This window comes from Ovis canadensis, chromosome 23, assembly GCF_042477335.2.
Source record: "Ovis canadensis isolate MfBH-ARS-UI-01 breed Bighorn chromosome 23, ARS-UI_OviCan_v2, whole genome shotgun sequence".
Lineage (NCBI taxonomy): Eukaryota > Metazoa > Chordata > Mammalia > Artiodactyla > Bovidae > Ovis > Ovis canadensis.
Genome location: NC_091267.1, coordinates 24241580 through 24260889, shown reverse-complemented (window position 1 = coordinate 24260889; position 19310 = coordinate 24241580). Strand labels below are relative to the sequence as shown.

Sequence of the window (19310 nt, the reverse complement as noted above, 5' to 3'; positions counted from 1 at the left end):
ATAACCTTTGACGTAGTATTTTCAGTGTCAACATCAGTTACTGTTTCATTTTTAGAATAAAAGTAATCCATGGAAATAATATACTCTTGATGCCAAGAAATACAGAATTTAAAAGGAATAACGAATTCCCTGTCATTCGAAATCTCATTTCTCTGCTTCAAAGAAAAGCAGTTTTATAAAGGTCATTATAGAAACATTTTTCAAATATATGTAGCTAGTTTCTGGTTTTGCTCAATTGTATAAACACATACACACACTCTTATAGCCATATGGATAGTGTATTTAGTCACTAAGTTGTGTCTGATTCTTACGTGATCCCATGGACTGTAGCCCGCCAGGCTCCTCTGTCCATGTAATTTTCCAGGCAAGAATACTGGAGTGGGTTGCTATTTCCTTCTCCAATAGATAATATATAGACAATCATAAAAACTTTTCAAGGAAGTATGAGAACTTGCTATTTATCATCTAACTTTGATGTGTGTGTGTGTGTGTGTGTGTGTGTGTGTGTGTGTGTGTGCGTGCAAACAGAGAAGATTATCAAAAGTTCAAAGTGTTAGTCGCTCAGTTGTGTCCAACTCTTTGCAACCACATGGACTATAGCCTGCTAGACTTCGCTGTTCATGGGAGTCTCCAGGCAAGAATACTGGACTGGATTGCCATTTCCTCCTCCAGGGGATATTCCCAACCCAGGGATTGAACCCAGGTCTCTCACATTACAGGCAGATTCTTTTCCTGTCTGAGCCACCAGAGAGGAATATATACCCCAACAATACAGAAAATGTAACTTTTCAGTTTTAATGTGTGAATCAAGTTTCAGAAAAACCAAATGTAGAGTGTGTTAGCCCAACCTGACTTAGTAAAAAGACTTGCTTTCAGACAGTGGATGTTGCAAGTGCTTGTACCTGAAGCCGCCAACTATTTTACTGGAGAAAATTCAGCTTTGGCCTCAAAAATTCTATCTGAAAATAATATTTTTTCTGATGCTACTCTCTGCTTAATGAGGATACTGTCTTTTCCTGTTAGCAACATAAAAGGAAGCATATTCTCTGTGTGGGTAATCCCAGACTCTCTGCCTTCATCATAGTTGGAAAAGACCATTCTCAGCGCTTGCACAAAGGGGAGTTTAGGCTTCAGAGGGTCTTGAATAGTCCCCCTACATGTCATCAGCCAGTACCACCATGATTGTTGCACCAGCACAGAACTAAAATTGTTGGATTTTCCAGAAATTCATCCAGCCATACACTTAAAAGGTTTCCCAAGTCAAGCCCTTGCTTGTGGGAATCCTGGAGGAAAACATAAGGACCAGGAAGAAGGAACAGCAGTTCATATGTTGGCTTCCGTTTTAGGGGGTACATAGAGAACACGGTGAACTTATGATCTCTTTCCCAATCATAGGAACATTACTATAAATTTAAAAATCACATATCAGATATTGGACATTTTAGCATATACTCCCCAATTTGGGGTGTGTGTGTGTGTGTGTGTGTGTTATTTGATGCCAGGATCAAGTAACATCTGATCAGTTGGGAGGCAGACTAGAGGTGTGTGTGTGTTAAGTTACAGAAACATGCTGAACATAATATCCTTCAACTCCATGTGTAGTTTTTAAATGAACACTCTTGAATTCATACATTTTAAAATAAAAGATTTATTTATATAGAAACCTACCATCTGAACACCAAACACTTTTCTTCCTGCTACATTTGTAATTCCGGTCTCATGAGTGCATACTCTTCTGGGCTGTTAGAGATAGTAGATGTCAGCTGACTCTTTGATTAGAGTATTGTTAATTCTTTGATAACACTGTATATTAAACCACAGTAGATAAAACTATGGTCCTGGCCTTCCTTCTTTTCCATTGTATTTTAATTAATTGCTATAAATTTTAAAATCACAGAAATTCCTTTGTTAATTAAGGTAAGGTAACTGAACAAATTGTGAGCAGATTAAAAAAAGTCTATTTCTGATATAGAAATTAAAGCTATATCATACAGCTATGTCATTCAGACTTACCACTGTTAAAAGTTTCATAGTAACTAATTGTTTAGATGAAATAAAATGTTGAATATAAGTTAATTTCAAATGGCCTAATTTATGACTGATAAAATGTTTATATACATGATATTTTGGTAATGCTATGGCCCGTAAAAATTTTTAAAAATTATATAACATTCTTCTTTTGAATATCTTTGCATACTCTTTTTAATTAAAACAAAAGTGGCTTATTTTACTTCTTTCTGTATTGGGCTTGGAAATTGTCAAAGGATGGATTAAAAATTTCACCTCTCTCTCCAATGACGTTGCAAAAATATTTAACCTGTTAATTATTATTATCCTTTCTATAAGCATATGGTTTGAAATTTAAGATTGTAAAAATTATATCTAGTATACACTTTTTAGTATGATAAATGATGTATAAACAGTTTTCTGTTCAGTTTTACTTTATAACTGTTTCTTTGGTCTTAACCATGTAGCACGATATAAGTTTTTAAAAATGTATCCAAATGAACCAGTATTTGGAAATATGGCTCAAAAGAAGCTAAGGAGAGTGACTTTAAGTCAGATGAAGTTTGGTGGGACAGGGTCCATCAGAAATCTTGTATTCTATATGTTTGCTCTCTTCACCCTAGACAACACAGCCTCAATTCTCACCAGGAGAAATGGTTTCCGGAGGCAGGAGCAGTCTGTCTATTACCTGCCAATCTTCATCGTGGACAGCGGGTCACCTTCACTCAGCAGCACCAACACCCTCACCATCCGCGTCTGTGACTGTGATGCAGACGGGGTTGCCCAGACCTGCAACGCCGAGGCCTACATCCTTCCTGCCGGTCTCAGCACAGGAGCCCTGATCGCGATTCTAGCCTGTGTTTTGACCTTACTGGGTAGGTACCATTTGCGTTGCTTTTTCTGTAAGAGCAGTCACAACTGCCAGTGTTCAGAATTTTTCATACATTCTGAGACTACATGCAGATATTTTAACCCATGGTATTTGGCTCACAGAGGAATGACCATCGGCTACATTTTCCAGTGATATGTTTAAAACTGAAATTGTCAATTTTTATTTTGTAAACATCAGTGAAGATAAATGGCTTCTGTTTAAAATGTTTGGTTTCTTTTAAGATTTTAAAAAACATTTACTGTATGCTCCAGCCTATTTCTTTTAGAGTTCAGGAGTCTCTATTAAACTAGAGAGAATCTTTTCTATGTTATTTTGATAATATGCTTATTTTAGAAACCATGGCCTTCAGTGGAATCTAATACTTAACTTCTTAAGACGTGAACATTCTTTATGTTAGTCTCTATCCTTGCCTGTGTGTTTGAAATACATCATAATTTTTTTTAAAAGACCAATGAATAAGAGGGCATAAAAAAAGACATGATGACTTTACATCCTGCCTCTTTTCAGAAAAGATTTAAACTACATTTTATTATTTGCAAAGCTTAAAAGATTGCAATTTCAGCAATGCAAAATTTCCCAAGAAGAATTTACATATGTAATTGTACTTTTCCATGATTACTTTATTATGTGGTTAAGCTTGATTTATAACTCATATTAGAATTCCAGTTTTATAAGAGATTATGCAGCATCCTTTTGAAAATTGGAAGCTGTCCAACATGGGCATTGGGTAATGGGTTTATTCCTTTACTTTCTGTGAAGGCAAAGTATAGTTTCCTACAGCGAGGACAATAAGCATTTGATATTGCATCTGAGGCTGTACTCTTGTGTTTTCTTGGGGTTTAATATAATTTGTAAATTCATTTATAGTTTTGTAAAAGCAGAATTTAGCAATGAGAATCATAATTGTATGATATTTAAAAGCAAGATTTATGAAGTTAGGTAAAACCTAGCTTTTATGCCTGCCTCCAACGTGTACTATGAGTTTGAGCAAGTTCTGGGAGTTGGTGATAGACAGGGAAGCCTGGCGTGCTGCATTCCATGGGGTCGCAAAGAGTCAGACACAATTGAGTGACTCAACTGGTTGATTGAACATATACGAGCTCTTCATCAGGGGGAGCATTAGTTCTTCTAAGGCTAACTTCTTAATCTCAAAGGAGAAAATAATATAGGTAAACTCATAAGGCTGTTGTGAAAATTAAATGATAATTCATGTGCCAACCATCTAGTGAGCATTCAGTAAATTTTAAGTATAATTGATAAAGCAAGTTCTCAACCTATTAACCAAGGTAAGACCTAATTACTAATATACTGTGGAAATAATCTCATGAAAATGGAAGTTATTACCTTCAGCTAACCAAATCTAGAAGGGTATTAGCTATTTTTTTCATATAGCTTCATACAGATGGCTAAAACTTAGAAATTCATTAGAAATGGCAAGTAATCCCCAATTAAAGTCTGAATATACTGTAAAGGACTAGAGTCAGTTTTGAAAAAGCTTGGACCATTGCAACCTGCTTATCATTTCTTACCAGATTTCAAAACATGTTAATAAGAGGTAATTTGTATATTTATTTTATAGTAGCTGGATAACCTAGAAGATAAGTACTTTCCTTCGTGTGTGTGTGTGTGTTTAATTTTATTGGAATATTGTTTTTTTTGACTTACAATGTTACAGGTGTATAACAAAGCGAATCAGTTTTTATGTCTATGTCCATTCTCTTTCACATTATTTTCCCATATATCTTATTACAGAATACTGAGTGGGATTCCCTGTGCTATACAGTAGGTCCTCGTTGGTTCTTTCTTTTATCAGTTCAGTTCAGTCGCTCAGTCGTGTCCGACTCTTTGCGACCCCATGAATTGCAGCACGCCAGGCCTCCCTGTTCATCACCAACTCCCGGAGTTCACTCAGACTCACGTCCATCGAGTCAGTGATGCCATCCAGCCATCTCATCCTCTGTCATCCCCTTCTCCTGCTCCCAATCCCTCCCAGCATCAGAGTCTTTTCCAATGAGTCAACTCTTCCCATGAGGTGGCCAAAGTACTGGAGTTTCAGCTTTAGCATCATTCCTTCCAAAGAAATGCCAGGGCTGATCTCCTTCAGAATGGACTGGTTGGATCTCCTTGCAGTCCAAGGGACTCCCAAGAGTCTTTATAGTGTGTGTATATTAATCCCAATCTCCTATTTTATCCCTTATTCCTGTGTTTCTCCTTTGGTAATCATAAGTTTTAGTCTGTTTTATAAACAAGTTCATTTGCATCATTTTAAAATTAAATTCCACATGTAAGTGCTATTACTTGATATTTGTCTGACTTACTTTCATGCTCCTCTTGGCCATCTGTATGTCTTCTTTGGAGACATGTCTATTTAGATCTGCCTATTTTTTGACTGAGCTGTTTGGAGATTAAATCCCTTGTTAGTTGCTTATATTTATATTAAGTTATATGCATTTATATTAATTTTTGTTCTTTCCATATGTGGATCTTTAGGTCCAAGAAACTCAAGTTCTATAACATCCCTTCTAGCTCTGGTTCTTCAGACACAACGGAGATTAGTTAGACTCACCCACCTTTAGTTTTTAGAAGGCATTTGTGGAAATCACAGTCCACTTCATGAAATTAGTGCTCTTCCAGTGTGTCCAGGTTGGGCAGCTGGATGTTTAGGTTTCCTGCTTCTTTTCACTTTTCTTCCCTGAAAAGACCTTAACAGTATTTTTCTCTGCTCTTAACTGTGGAGACCATTCATGATTTAGTACAACAACAAGAAAATATTTTCCTGGCTTTATAAACGGTAGTAGTACTTAAGTAAAAATATTAAATTGTAAAGAAAAAAAATGAGAGTATGTAAAAGATGAATCTGCATTGTGATCTGTAAAGGTAAAACATAATAACATAGCAGACTTAGTGATAATAACAGGCAGATTCCAGTGGCTCACTTAGAGTAGCAGCTGTATTCCTCTTTCAAACAAGTGCAAACATACTAAAAAGAGAATCGCATTGAATGAGATGGTACTAAGTGCTAGACGTTAGCTATCATTCGTAGCTCAGTCGGTAAAGAATCTGCCTGCAATGCAGGAGACCTAGGTTTGATTCCTGGGTGAGGAAGATTCCCTGAAGAAGGGAACAGCAACCCACTCCAGTATTCTTGCCTGGAGAATCCCATGGACAGAGGATCCTGGCAGGCTACAGTCCATGGGATCCCAAGAATTGGACACAACTGAGCAACTCAGCCACCACCATGCCTACATTTTGCATGAGAGAAGTCTTTATTAGAGGAGACATGCACAACATTATAAGGTGTCAGAGCCAAGACCTAAACACAGCCCAGACTTCCTTGGGGATGTCCTTTATAAGGTATTTTTCCATAAGTATTTTCTAGTTTGAAACACTTGTGTGCGTCTGGGAACCACCTATTGATCTGTATATACGGCAGATCTATCTTAGATTTTTTCACCTAGTGGCTTTAGGACTTCTTTGGTGAACTCTGTCCAATTTAAAGTGTCCTCCACTTACACAATCCTAAATGTGTTCTCTCAAGCCTGGGAGTATGTTTAATGTGAGCTTATTCTTCATGGCAACCAAAATACACTAGCTGTCTTTTGGCTTAAAATAGTCATTGTACTTAGGTCAGTTTTTCTGTCTCACATGAGCCTTAAATGAAATAATTCTAACTCACATATTTAATGGAGAGGAACATTAATGATACTCATTTTAGGGAAAGGAAAGATAATTTCAGTTGCAATTAAACTTCTTCCTGTCGTGAGGCATGGAAAGCAGTATCTTGTGTATGCAGATGATTTGCAAATCTCTGGTTTGTATCTTAAACAGAACTAGAGAGGTACAGTCATTGTTCTGTCAGACTGCTGACATGAGAAGTCTGAAATTATCATACACTGAACAATCTTCCTGCGTCCCTGCCTCTTCTCTTGATTTGGTCCCTACTTGTGTGTTTTTTGAGTGGAATTGGTCAGCCTGCACTCTTCTGTCCCATCCTCTGTAGCCAGTCAGCCCCTAAGTGCTGTTAATTTCACTTTGATTCTTGAATCTGTGTCTTTCGCTCCCTTAATACTCTATCTGATTTTGGCCAGGGTCCATCTTTCCCCTCCTGAATTAATGGCAGTTTCCCCAGTCTCTATCAGCTCCAATCTCATGGAAACACAGAGAGAGTAAGCTTTTTAAAAGCAAATGTGTTTGCAACACTCCCAGCTTGAAATTTCTGTGGCTCCCCATTGCCTACAGACTAGAATCACCTTCTTTCTATGACCTGACTGCTCATTTTCAGGTGAACCTTCTCTCTCTCCACTCACAAGTGTACTTCAGTCAGATTGCAGAGTAGCACTTTGTCAGAGTCATCCTGCTTTGTTTTTTATCTCTTCTTAAAAGCTTTGTTCTTTTGCTTGGAATACCTCTCCCAGAATCCAACAAGTAGTAACTCCTTTTTGTGTTCAGCACTTAACCTCCTTTGCTCCTGAGTCCAAGTGGGGTGCTGTTCCTAAGGTAGCAAAACAATCTTAAAGCATCTTTCCTGGCTGATTAATCCAAACCAGGTTGTCTACTCATCTATCTTGTCTGGTGGACCCCTGATTTTGGAGGCAATGACTGAGCAGTATTTCATCATTGTATATATGGAGCATCTCAGAAAATCATGATCTGACGTAGACAAGGCATATATCATACATGATACTGAATGAATCCGTGAGTGTTTGGGTGTACTCAGCAGTAGAAAAGAACATTTGATTTTTGTCATTATCCCTAACTTGTATTTCTGTTGGACCTGAATATTCCCATTTCAAAATATTCTACAGTTTTAGGCCTTTATTTGAGATCCAGCCTAAAGAGAAAAAAAAAAAAATTATTGGAGTAGAGATTTCAAAGAAGCTTTGCTAAAATGCAGTTTAAATTTCAGTTAAAAATGCTATATTTGATATCTATCTGAATCATATACTTGGATTTTATTAATTACAGCTCTTTATTCTTTGTGAGTATAAGTAATAGGTGACTCTGCCTAGGCTCTGCGTATGCGTATGCATGCAAGCTCAGTTGTGTCCAACTTTGCTACCCCACGGACTGTAGCCCACCAGGTTCCTCTGTCCTTGGGATTCTCCAGGCAAGAATACTGGAGTGGGTTGCCATTTCCTCCTCCAGGCGATATTCCTGACCCAGGGATCGAACTCGTGTCTCCTGTATTGGCAGGCGAATTCTTTCCCACTGAGCTACCTGGGAAGTGTGGGTTCATTAGTGCAAATCCAAACTTGGGCCCTCTTTTACTAGGAATCTGCACATATCTGATTACACAGCATGTAGATCCAGACAAAGTGGGAAGCTGACTTCTCTCGTCCTTTCCGTCTTTTCTTAGGTGTCATTTCCAATGACATCTCTCTGTGATCACAGCCTGACTTCACTAGTAGCCCTGTATTTTTCCTGTCATTTCACTTTTTAAAACAAATGATTTCATTGCTTGAAATATCTCAGAAGCATTAAATATACTTTCATAAAATCCAGATGTCCCTCACGGCCCACAAAGCAAGGCACCTTCTGACACCTGCTCATGTCTCAATGACGTTAGACTGCCTGGTCCCTCCCTCACTCAGCAGGAAGAACCACGTGGCCTTTCTTTCCATGAGCTTCAAATGTGCCACCCTGTTCCTGAGAACTTCTTCCAGCTTCCTCTACCTGTTGGATTCTTACTATTCTTAGTGCCCCAGTTCAGTATTACCTTGAAAGAGGGAATGTCCTGATTAAATTAGGTGCTCCTCATGCCCACAGTTCTTTATTACAAAACCTGTTTCCTTTGTAGTGGGTATCATAGTTGGTAAATATTTATCATGCTCAAATATAAAAAAACCTTGAAAGTAATGATCTTAATCTCTCCCTTTTGTAAAACCATTATGTTCTCAAAGCCTAGCACAGGGCACCCAGGAGAAAAAATATTTTCGGGTAAACTGGTGAATAGTACTTATTGCATTCTACTTATGTTACTACGTTTGTGTTACATTTTATGCTTTTCATGGATAGGCCCAGTATCTGTTATTCCACTAAATGGAAGAGAGTAGATAATCAAACACATGATCTAAATTAACTAGGGGTTATCAAAATCATATGCGTGTGAATAGTAAAGTGTATGTTTCTTTCTGTGCATCAGTTATATGATTCAAATTTTAGCAAGACCAAAGAAATAGGAACTGGAGTGTATAAGAATTTATTACAGAAATTCAGAAAAATGACATTTTAAATGAAATCAGATAGTGCTTACTTTATGTAGCACTATTTAAGTATGGTGCAAATATAAATTCACTTAATTTTCATAAAGTTACTGTGAAATACATTCTTTCAATATTATCTCCATTTTGGAGAGAAGGAAACTTGAAGTAAGGGGAGGCAGAAGTTATTAAAAAGCTAAGTTCTGCTTGCCCACTGATGTGAATAATTATTTATGCTTAATTAGTGAACTTGTATTCTGATTATGCTAATAACAATTTTTCATTTAGGTTGTTTTTCACTTATACGTAATAGAGTAATAATTGTAGTGTGATAGCTGTTTCACTATTCAATGTGTCATTTGGTAATTAAATCCTCTACTATAACCATAAGACCATATGCAATTATGATTTTTCTGGTATTTTCAAATCTTTTAAATCGACTGTCCAGAAGAAACACATGTGAATCACGTGCATAATTTTAACTTTTCAAGGGAACCTCATTAGAAAAAATAGTTTTTAAAGTGAAATAAATGCTAAAAACATATTAAAGCAGTCTGAACAAACTATTGTAATCTTAACATATAATCAGTTATTATTATATTTTACTTAAAAATTGTCTTTAACATCACATGTACATTTTACACTTAGAGCAGTCTGAAATAGTAATAGCCGCATTTCAAATGCTCATTCACCACCTGTGGCTTCCGCATTGAGTAGTGAAGATTTAGACAGCCTTTTATGTCTAATACATTCTGAATGTTTATAAAGACATAGAGCAAATAATATTTCTTGGTGAAGCCTGGCTCATCCATCACCTCTTACCTTACTGTCATCTCTTCTGTGAGGCGTTCTCTGAGCATCCTGGCTAAACCTTCCCATCCATATATTCTTAGCATATGTTATAATGCTCTGTAACTATTGCATTTATAATAATTGCCTTTTCTTATTTAAGTTATTGAACTTAATGGCAAGAGCTATCTGCATATCACCATAGTACCTTACCTGTTTGTCAATTTAACAAACATTTATTGAATTCATACTGTCAAGTATTGTTCTTTGTGCTTTAGGTATATCTGTGTGGAATAGCATCACTGCCCTTCTAGGGCTTATAGCTTTGGAAAATCTGTGCTCTGTAAAAAATATTATTGAATTAAATGATACTCAGACATTTACTTTTTGGAAGTAGTCTATAAACAATGCGGTACACTTAAAGTGATAGTTAACTGGTTTACATATGCACCTTAAAAATCCTTTACAGATCTTTAAGGATGAGGAAAACTGACTGGAAGGTAATTTACATGACTGTGGTTTAAAATTAGCACCAGACTGAATGTTTAAAATATGTTAATACATGAATGGAAAAAGTTGTTCTTTAATAGAAGTAACCTTATTTAGAAGTTAGTACCATTTTGTGTCCATCAGATTTCATCTGCAGAATTCTATCGAGTTCTGGGTAAATAATTATGTTGTTAGCCTGTGGGAAGTGGGTTAGAAAAGTAGGACCAAAATACTGCCAAGGTGATTTAGTAAAAACCATGTTCCAGGTTAAATGTCCAGATGTGTATCTGACGCACACCACAGTGAAGGTTGGAGAAAGACTTCACTGAACGGAGAGTTAGGGAGTTTGGGATGGACATGTGCACACTGCCGTATTTAAAATAGAGCACCAACGAGGACCTACCGTATAGCGCAAGGAACTCTGCTCGATGTTCTGGGGCAGCCTGGATGGGAAAAGGGCTTGGGGGAGAATGAATGCATGTATATGTATGGCTGAGTCCCTTCACTGTTCACCTGAACTATCACAGCATTGTTAATTAGCTATACCCCAATACAAAAAAAAAAAAATTTAGAAAAAGAAGAGTTCACTAACTTACAGTGTGAACTTCTAAATTTTTCTACATCTTTCCTTCCACTTCTCTCGAGTTTGAGAGACTGGTACTCTCCCGGTCTGCCTGCTTCTTGGCATCCATGCACGCCTGTATTTTCTTACAGCGAGTCGCATGATGATTTGTACTATATTTATATGTGTATATATAGCCTCCACAGTGAGCTGCTGGGATGTGGGAATCGCTCTTGCTATATTTGGCCCGTACCCAGCACTATTTCCTACACACTGGGATACTCGGAAAATGTTGAATCGAATGTTAGGAAACTGAATTCTACAATCAGAAATGTAGGTCAACATTATGCATTTTCTGCTCTAAGAGTGTTCCAACTTCTTTTCTCACGTCTACTCTTCCCTGCCTCCTTAGTCTAATCAGAATGACTTTTCTTCTAAAAACAAATCTGATCATACCGTGCTCTCCTTAACCCTTGCTAGTGCCTGCGTCTCCTGGCTTCCCTCCCATGTCTCTCTTTCCTCTTCACCCATGTCGGTCTCACACTTTTGTTCACTGGTTGTACCCAGAATACTCTTCCATCTCACCTCTTGACCCTCAGGCTTCAGTTATCCTCAGTTACTTCTGCTTCTGATCTGTTTCCCCTGATAGGTTAATATATCCTCGGTGGGAGTGGTGGAATCACTAAGCTGTGTCCAACTGCTGCAACCCTGTGAATGGTAACCTGCCAGGCTCCTCTGTACGCGGGGTTTCCCAGGCAAGAATACTGGAGTGGGTAGCAATTTCCTTCTCCAGGGAATCTTGGCAACGTAGGGATCGAACCTGGGTCTCCTGCATTACCAGGCAGATTCTCTCCCAACTGAGCCACGAGGAAGCTCTGATATATCCTTGTAAGATCATATTTTCCTCTTTTGGAATAATTATCACTGTTTTTCTTTTACATACAGTTGTCTTTATTTGATGAATATTTGTCCACTCCATTTAATTCTAAGGACTTCCCTGGTGGCGCAAATGGTAAAGCATCTGCCTACAATGCAGGAGACTTGGGGTTCTATCCCTGGGTCAGGAAGATCCTCTGGAGAAGGAATTGGCAACCCACTCCAGTATTCTTGGCTGGAAAATCCCACGGACAGAGGAGCCTGGTGGGCTGCAGTCCATGTGGTTGCAAAGAGTCGGACACGACTGAACGACTTCACTTTCACTTTAATTCTGAGTTCCATGAGGAAATGTGTGTTTACCTGTATGTGCAACATTGTATAAGTATACCAAAGTCACGTACTAAATGGTTAACTCATATTTGTGAAGTGGATATATAAATTCACGAGCACGCACAATACATGGGCATGTCTAGGCTCCAACTAGGCCTAAATCTTTTGTCTCCACTCAGACGTATAGCCCATATGACAGAAAGACATGTGATAAAACGTTTTAAAATATATAATCTTGTGCTTACTTAGGCAGAAAATATTCCTTTTAATACAGGGATTATCTCCATAGCCACTGAAGAGCAGTTAATACTTGTTCTCCGTAAAGGTTAAAATTTATTTTTTATACATGCTCAAGTAGTTAGAAATTAATATTCTCCCAAGTCATTGAAATGTTAAACTGTCTAACCTTCTAAAAGACCTCACATTTATTCTCAGCCCCAGGCAAGATTGGGAAATAAAACAAACTTCATAAGATATTAATATCCTAAATGGGTATTGTCCCCATGGGCTGATGCACCCATGGATTCTCAGGTTTCACTTTTCCTAAACACTGTAATTGAAGGTCAGAAGGCACGTATATTGGTAGCTTGAAACTACACTTACAACAGAGCATACTAAATAATTGTGAGATATAGATAATATATGACAAGATCCATTGTACTTATATGAAAGAAAGAGAATTGAGAATTTTGAAATGTTTTGTCTTAAGATACTGACTTAAATGAAAATAACGTCTAATTCTTACATCTAATTCTACCCTTCTTCATACCCTCATTACTCCTATGCCATCACTTCTTCCATCCTTCTGTGCTCAACTGAACATTTGCTCCATCCCAGCGGTCCAGTTTTTGCTCTTCACTTTGTGTGGCATATTTCTTATTTTCACCTGTTTCCGCCTGTCTACCCATCACAATTCTTTGGATACTCACCTTTCCTTTCTGTGTCTTAACTCGGTTTGACTTCTTAATGAGAAGTCTTTGTTGGTTAAACTTTCTGCTGCTGTTCTTTTATTTCTAGCAGACCATAGACAAAAGTTTCAGAAACTAAAGTATATAAATCTAAATTTCCTGATGTGTCCTTCTGGGTTCTAGCAACTCTTACCTGAGTTCTCAGCTTTTATCTCTATTACCTTCTATGAAGTTCTAAGCTCACAGCGTGAGAGAAAGTGCAAAAGCTTTGAAGACAGATGGGAGTACAACTCAACCCAGATTATTATGTTGACCGCAGAGAGATTATTTTGTGTTTGAGATAACCTGCCAATGGGAAAAGATTTACTCCAGAGAATTACTGGGAAGGTCAGCTGATCTTCTGCATTCAGACCATCATCTTACTTTACTGCTTTTTTTCTCTCCCATTTCATCTTTAGGCATAGGTCTTGCCATAAACTTGATATGCCTTCTACTTTCCTTATTACCTAACTTCATTCTTGGTTTTCCCTCAGGGGAGAAACACAACATCTTCACTTGCTGTGTTCACAGAATTTTTCATGAATGTTCTTGTAGGTCACATGATAACTATGAACATGTCTCTGTTGGACAACAGCAAGTCCCTGGCCTGCTGCTCATCTCCCTACATGATTCCCAAATTTCTTTGATCTCCTTAGTCCCTGCTGTGAGCACACAAGTTGGCTATAACTATCATATATGGCTAGGTTCAGATTAACTGACTTGCCCAAGTAGTAACTACTGGGCAAATATCATGCAGCTAATATCAGGAAAGAATGGACTTTTATCAAAGGCCTGCTTGACATCAAAGCTATATGTTAATTTTCAAGTTTCATATCATAATGTTACAACAGAAACGTATCAGTCTTTTGTAAACATGTTTTTTGCTGTAGCATTCTGGCATGGAGCTTGAAAACTAAAAGGCTTTGGAGTGGTGGACGTGCTAGTTTTCAGAAGACAAAAAGGGACAGGGTTGGGAATCCACTTAGCAAAGAGGGTAGACACATAGCAGAGTATTTATGGGAATAGACAGGAAATGAATGACGCCTCATTCATTTTAAAACCATGGGTTTTGGAATTACACATCTGCTACTTTGATGAAGCCAGTTGAAAATATTCAAGTGTAGTAAATAAGATGAAAGAAAGATGAAGAGAAAAGCATTTATGTGCCATGGCAACAGGAGAAAGTAGGCAGAAAGCTCAGAAATGTATGTCAGTTCCCAAACTGTAGGTTGCAGATAAAGCATGTCGGGGAGCAATAGGCCAGGGTCAAATAGGAAAGAAAATTAAAAAGTGCTGCAATAAACAATTGGCTTCCCCCTATTTCTAAAGATCCCCAATAAAATTATTTTGGTCAGTCACATTCCTACTGATGATGGAAAACAAATAGCAGACACATGCCTAAGAAAGCATATGCTTTTCACTGATGATAACAAAAAGGTTTAAAATTAATTCATGTTAGGTTTTGCTTTTTAAAACAAATTGAGGTGAAGGCTGGAATATGCTTCACCCCTACTCATTACCTTTAATTATTCCAAATTACTTTGATGTCTTTCTTAGTTTTATATTTTTGTTCTCAAATGTGTTCTTAATGCCAAAGAAAAACCTTAAAGGGTATTTTAAATATAAACTTCTTTTTAAACTTTTGAGAGTAATATACCTCAAACAGTAATCCACTCAGTATATATTTTGGGACTTCTAGAATTTCCAGGAAAATAGTTCTTGTGATTAAAAATTGTTAAAAGGATATCTTATTTGTAGCCAAAGATAATTCACTGATTTTCATTAATGATTATATATTTTTGAATTCTAAAATTCAAGAATACCTTTCTACTTCATTTTAATTTGTAGGCCATGAAATCTAATATGTTCCCAAGTCAACCAGCATTCAGTAACTTGTAGCCAGAGCAGAGCAGAACAGTCATCATCTTATTTGTGCATACAGTTGTCCAACTGTATCTGTGGGGATGTGATTCCCTAAGTCAAGACTGCTCAAGTCCTTTATGTAAAATGGTATAATATTTACATATCACCCATGTGCATCTTCCCCTATACTTCAGATCATCTTTAACACCCAATACAATGTAAACGTTATCTCAATAGTAGTTGCAAATTCAATGTCAATGTTGTATAAATCATAGCCTATGTGAAGCAAATTCAAGTTTACTCTTTGGAACTTCCTGAAATTGAAAAACCAAAAGTTTCAATCCAAGTTTGGTTGAATCTTTGGATGTGGAACCTGCCGATCCAGAAGGCCAACTGTATTTATTAAGAAGCACAAAAGTGCATATTCAGTTAGAGAAAAGCGAGGTAGATGATCTTATTTGCAAAGGTTGCAAAGGAGAGAGAGGCACGGATGTAGACTAGAAGTGTATGGACGTCAAGGGAGAAAAGGAGGATAGGATGAATTGGAACTGGCGTATACACTACTGATACTATGTATGCTGCTGCTGCTAAGTCGCTTCAGTCGTGTCCAACTCTGTGTGACACCATAGATGGCAGCTCACCAGGCTCCCCTGTCCCTGGGATTCTCCAGGCAAGAATACTGGAGTGGGTTGCCATTTCCTTCTCCAATGCGTGAAAGTGAAATTGCTCAGTCATGTCCGACTCCTAGGGACCCCATGGACTGCAGCCTACCAGGCTTCTCCGTCCATGGGATTTTTCAGGCAAGAGTGCTGTAGTGGGTTGCCATTGCCTTCTCCGGATACTATGTATAAAATGGATTAACTGGCAGGAACCTACTGTATAGCACATGGAACTCTGCTCAATGCTCTGGGTTGACTGAAATAGGAAGGAAATCCAGAAAAGACCAGATATATGTCTATGGCTGATTCACTTTGCTATACAGAAGAAATTAGCACAACATTGTACAGTGACTAAACTCCAATAAAAATTAACTTACAAAAAGTATATTCAGTTTATTTAACAGTATAGCCAGTGTAGTTGTCTCTCTTTTCCAGTGCAAACATCTGCTTTATTATGTATGTTTTGATAGAAGAAAAACGCCTAACATTAAAAGAAATGATTGATTTCTTCCATCAATCTTTGACTACTGCTAAAACCTTACAACCTGTAGGCATAATACCTGTAGGCATAAAACGTTAAAAACCCAGTTCAGTGTTTCATTCTGAAAGTGGGACTCTATTAGAGGGAAGCTTTTAATGTTCGTATAGGATCTGACATACTGGATTTTATTGAACAGCTGAGTTTCCTAGACAAGTACTAGGCATTTCTTCAAAGAACCCAGCTAAATGCTATAATCCATTTCCCTCGGAAATGGCAGTTGTTAAATTAGACCCCAAACGTTTATGAATGTCGCTTTGCCTTTCCAGCAATTAAAGAGTTCCAAAGGAAAAAAAAAAAAAGGTCACTTTGTGTTTCATGGCTTTGAAATTATTATGTTAATCCTGAGCTGGTCCTCCCATCTGCTCTGTCAAATGCTTTGGAGGTTACATTCAAGAGGGTGGCATCAGTTCTGAACAGGTGTGGGAAAGGGTTTCTTGATGTGTAAAAAGTGTTCGATATTAAAGGCGTTTTAGCAATTTGAGCGTATCTACTGCTGTGAGTTCCTGCGTTAAGTAGGCAGCCCATTCATTTCCCTTTACAGGACAAAAACACCTGTAAGCAACACCAGAGACCCACCTTCCCCAGGATGGAGGGGGTAGCCAGTGAGTTGACTGAAACTGTCCCTTTGCTATCTCCCTGTCGTAGTGCTGATCCTCCTGATCGTCACCATGAGAAGACGGAAAAAAGAGCCCCTGATTTTCGACGAAGAGAGAGACATCAGAGAAAACATCGTCCGATACGACGACGAGGGTGGGGGAGAGGAAGACACGGAAGCCTTTGACATGGCTGCGCTGAGAAACCTCAACGTCATGAGAGACACCAAGACCCGGAGGGATGTGACCCCGGAAATCCAGTTCTTGAGTCGACCGACTTTTAAAAGCATCCCGGATAATGTCATTTTCCGGGAGTTTATTTGGGAGAGACTGAAAGAAGCCGACGTGGATCCCTGCGCGCCGCCTTACGATTCCTTGCAGACGTACGCCTTCGAGGGGAATGGCTCGGTGGCGGAATCTCTCAGCTCCCTAGATTCCATCAGCTCAAACTCTGATCAGAATTATGACTACCTTAGTGACTGGGGACCGCGTTTTAAACGCCTCGCAGACATGTACGGAACCGGCCAGGAGAGCTTGTACTCATAGCCCTGGAGACCTTCATTTGAAAGGTACTGATGGAAAAGTAAAGGCAAAAGAAAAAAGAAAAAAAACAGCAACACAAACAAATGACGTACAGAACACAAGAACTCCGCTTGCTAAAGGGAAATGGTTGTAAATATTCCTCCATTTCTAACTGTTTAGGTTTCTGCCTTGGTGAAGCAAATCTTCATTAGACTTGTCCAAGGGACTGCACTGACCACAGACTCTGAGCATTTGAAGGATTTTTTGATTAAAAAAAAAAGAAATGCTCAGTGGTTTGTGAATAGACAGCAACTCTCAGATACCTGCAAAGGCACCCAGCCTTCTGAGTGAGTAGTGCAGTGATGGTATCCGTAGTGAGGCGAGTAAAACACCATTTGCCAGGAAAAAGTCCTAGAACTTCTTGCATATCAAAACTTGGGACAAATTTAATTTACAGTGATGCTTTCGGCTTGCTAGATTAGAGCATCCAGCAGAATTTTATTGCTGTGGGTTAGCAAATATATTTTATTTCGCAGTATAAAAATTCTCAGAAAATCCTCCCCAGTCCAATACAAGCCAATAAAATTTGGTTTAAGGCAACATAAACCATTGTTTAGCAGATAAATCCAGAAGTGTTCCAAATAAGCAACAGGTAAATCATTCTTAAAGTTGGCAGTGTTTTTGAGATGCTTGTGTAGGTATGAAAAAAAGTTGCTGTCTATTCGTTGCCTTTTTTTTTTTTTTTTTTACTATCTCTTCTGATTTGTACAGGAGACTACCTTCTCTTTTTTTATTTGACACATGGTGTTATATTTATTTTGGAGCTCCAATCTCCACTCAATTCAGGTCCATCTTCCTGCCTTGGAATATTAAGCTCATCAGAACATGTTGATTTTTTTTTCCACTCTGAACTACATGAAGGAAATGAAGCATAGAAATAGAAAGAGAGAAAAAAATAAAGTTGAGCAATTGAGCCCTTACTACTGTTCACATCTCAGAGAGGAACACAGCTACAAGGACATAGAAGTTGTCTGTCTGAGCCATTAGAGTTTAGAGAACATTGGAAGAAGTGTATTATAGAAAGAAGATTTCAGAGAGAATTGAGATTTTCTTTGATGCAAGATTTATTTTTCAAGGTAACAAGTTCTAGAAGCTCCAAAAACTTTTGAGAATTTGTTTTCCCCTCCTCCTTTGCTATAAAAATATGGACGGATTTTTTAAAATATATCTTAAACAATGTAATGTTATAAATTTCAAAATCCATCTTTCAGTTCTGATGCAAATATGTTCCTCAAGAATTATCCAAACAGTGTATACTTTCTGTACCAGTTTAGATGTGCCAAAGTGAGCAGAGGAAATTCAAGTGATCACATGTGTTTGAGAAAAAGAATTTTATGATGAAAATGTTATTTCTACCTAACATTATTTTCTAGGTTAATACTAGTTTAATGTGAATATAGTCAAATAAGAATGATTTTTTTTCTTTTTACCTTTTAAAAAGGGTTTATTGATGGGTTCCTAATAAATCTACAGATAGTGGACATTGTATAGGAAATTGTGTTTCTAAAAGTGCTTTCTAAAAGACAAACACTGGAACCAGAGTACCAGTATTTTGATTACATGAGGAGAAACTCTGTAGGATTCTGTAAAATTGCAGCCCACCTTTAGAAATGAAGTATGTGAAAGTGGCCTTCAGCTTCATCAAAATAAATAATTCAATAAATACGATTATCTGTAAACAGTTCTTTCATTTGAATAGCTTTATAGACATTGTTTCATGACTAGACATGCTTCTTGCTGTATTAATACACATATGCATATGAAAAAACAATTTTATAACAGAGTAAAGGATACTGTTCATGACTTTTAATCACATATGTCTTTCAGATTACAAAAGTAAAGCATAGTACATTCACCCAAGTCTGTAAAATCAGAGTGCAGTGCAGGAATGATATAGGTGTTAAGTCAGCAAGGTGCTGAGAACACGATTGTGTAATAATCCCCTTGTTGTCCTCAAGAAGGTAAAATAGTACATTTGGA

At 37.7% G+C, this 19310-nt stretch overlaps 1 protein-coding gene across 3 annotated transcripts in view; it reads left to right on the top strand.

Annotated features, from left to right (window-relative positions):
• CDH7 (cadherin 7) overlaps positions 1-18998 on the top strand; it is a 141333-nt gene extending 122335 nt beyond the window's left edge. For all 3 annotated transcript variants that reach the window (XM_069569164.1, XM_069569162.1, XM_069569163.1), the window contains 2 exons: positions 2631-2882; positions 16801-18998. In XM_069569164.1, coding sequence (XP_069425265.1) covers positions 2631-2882; positions 16801-17294 — 746 coding nt within the window. In that variant the 3' untranslated portion in view covers positions 17295-18998. The remainder of the gene's footprint in view (positions 1-2630; positions 2883-16800) is intronic.
• Positions 18999-19310: the final 312 nt, after the last annotated feature.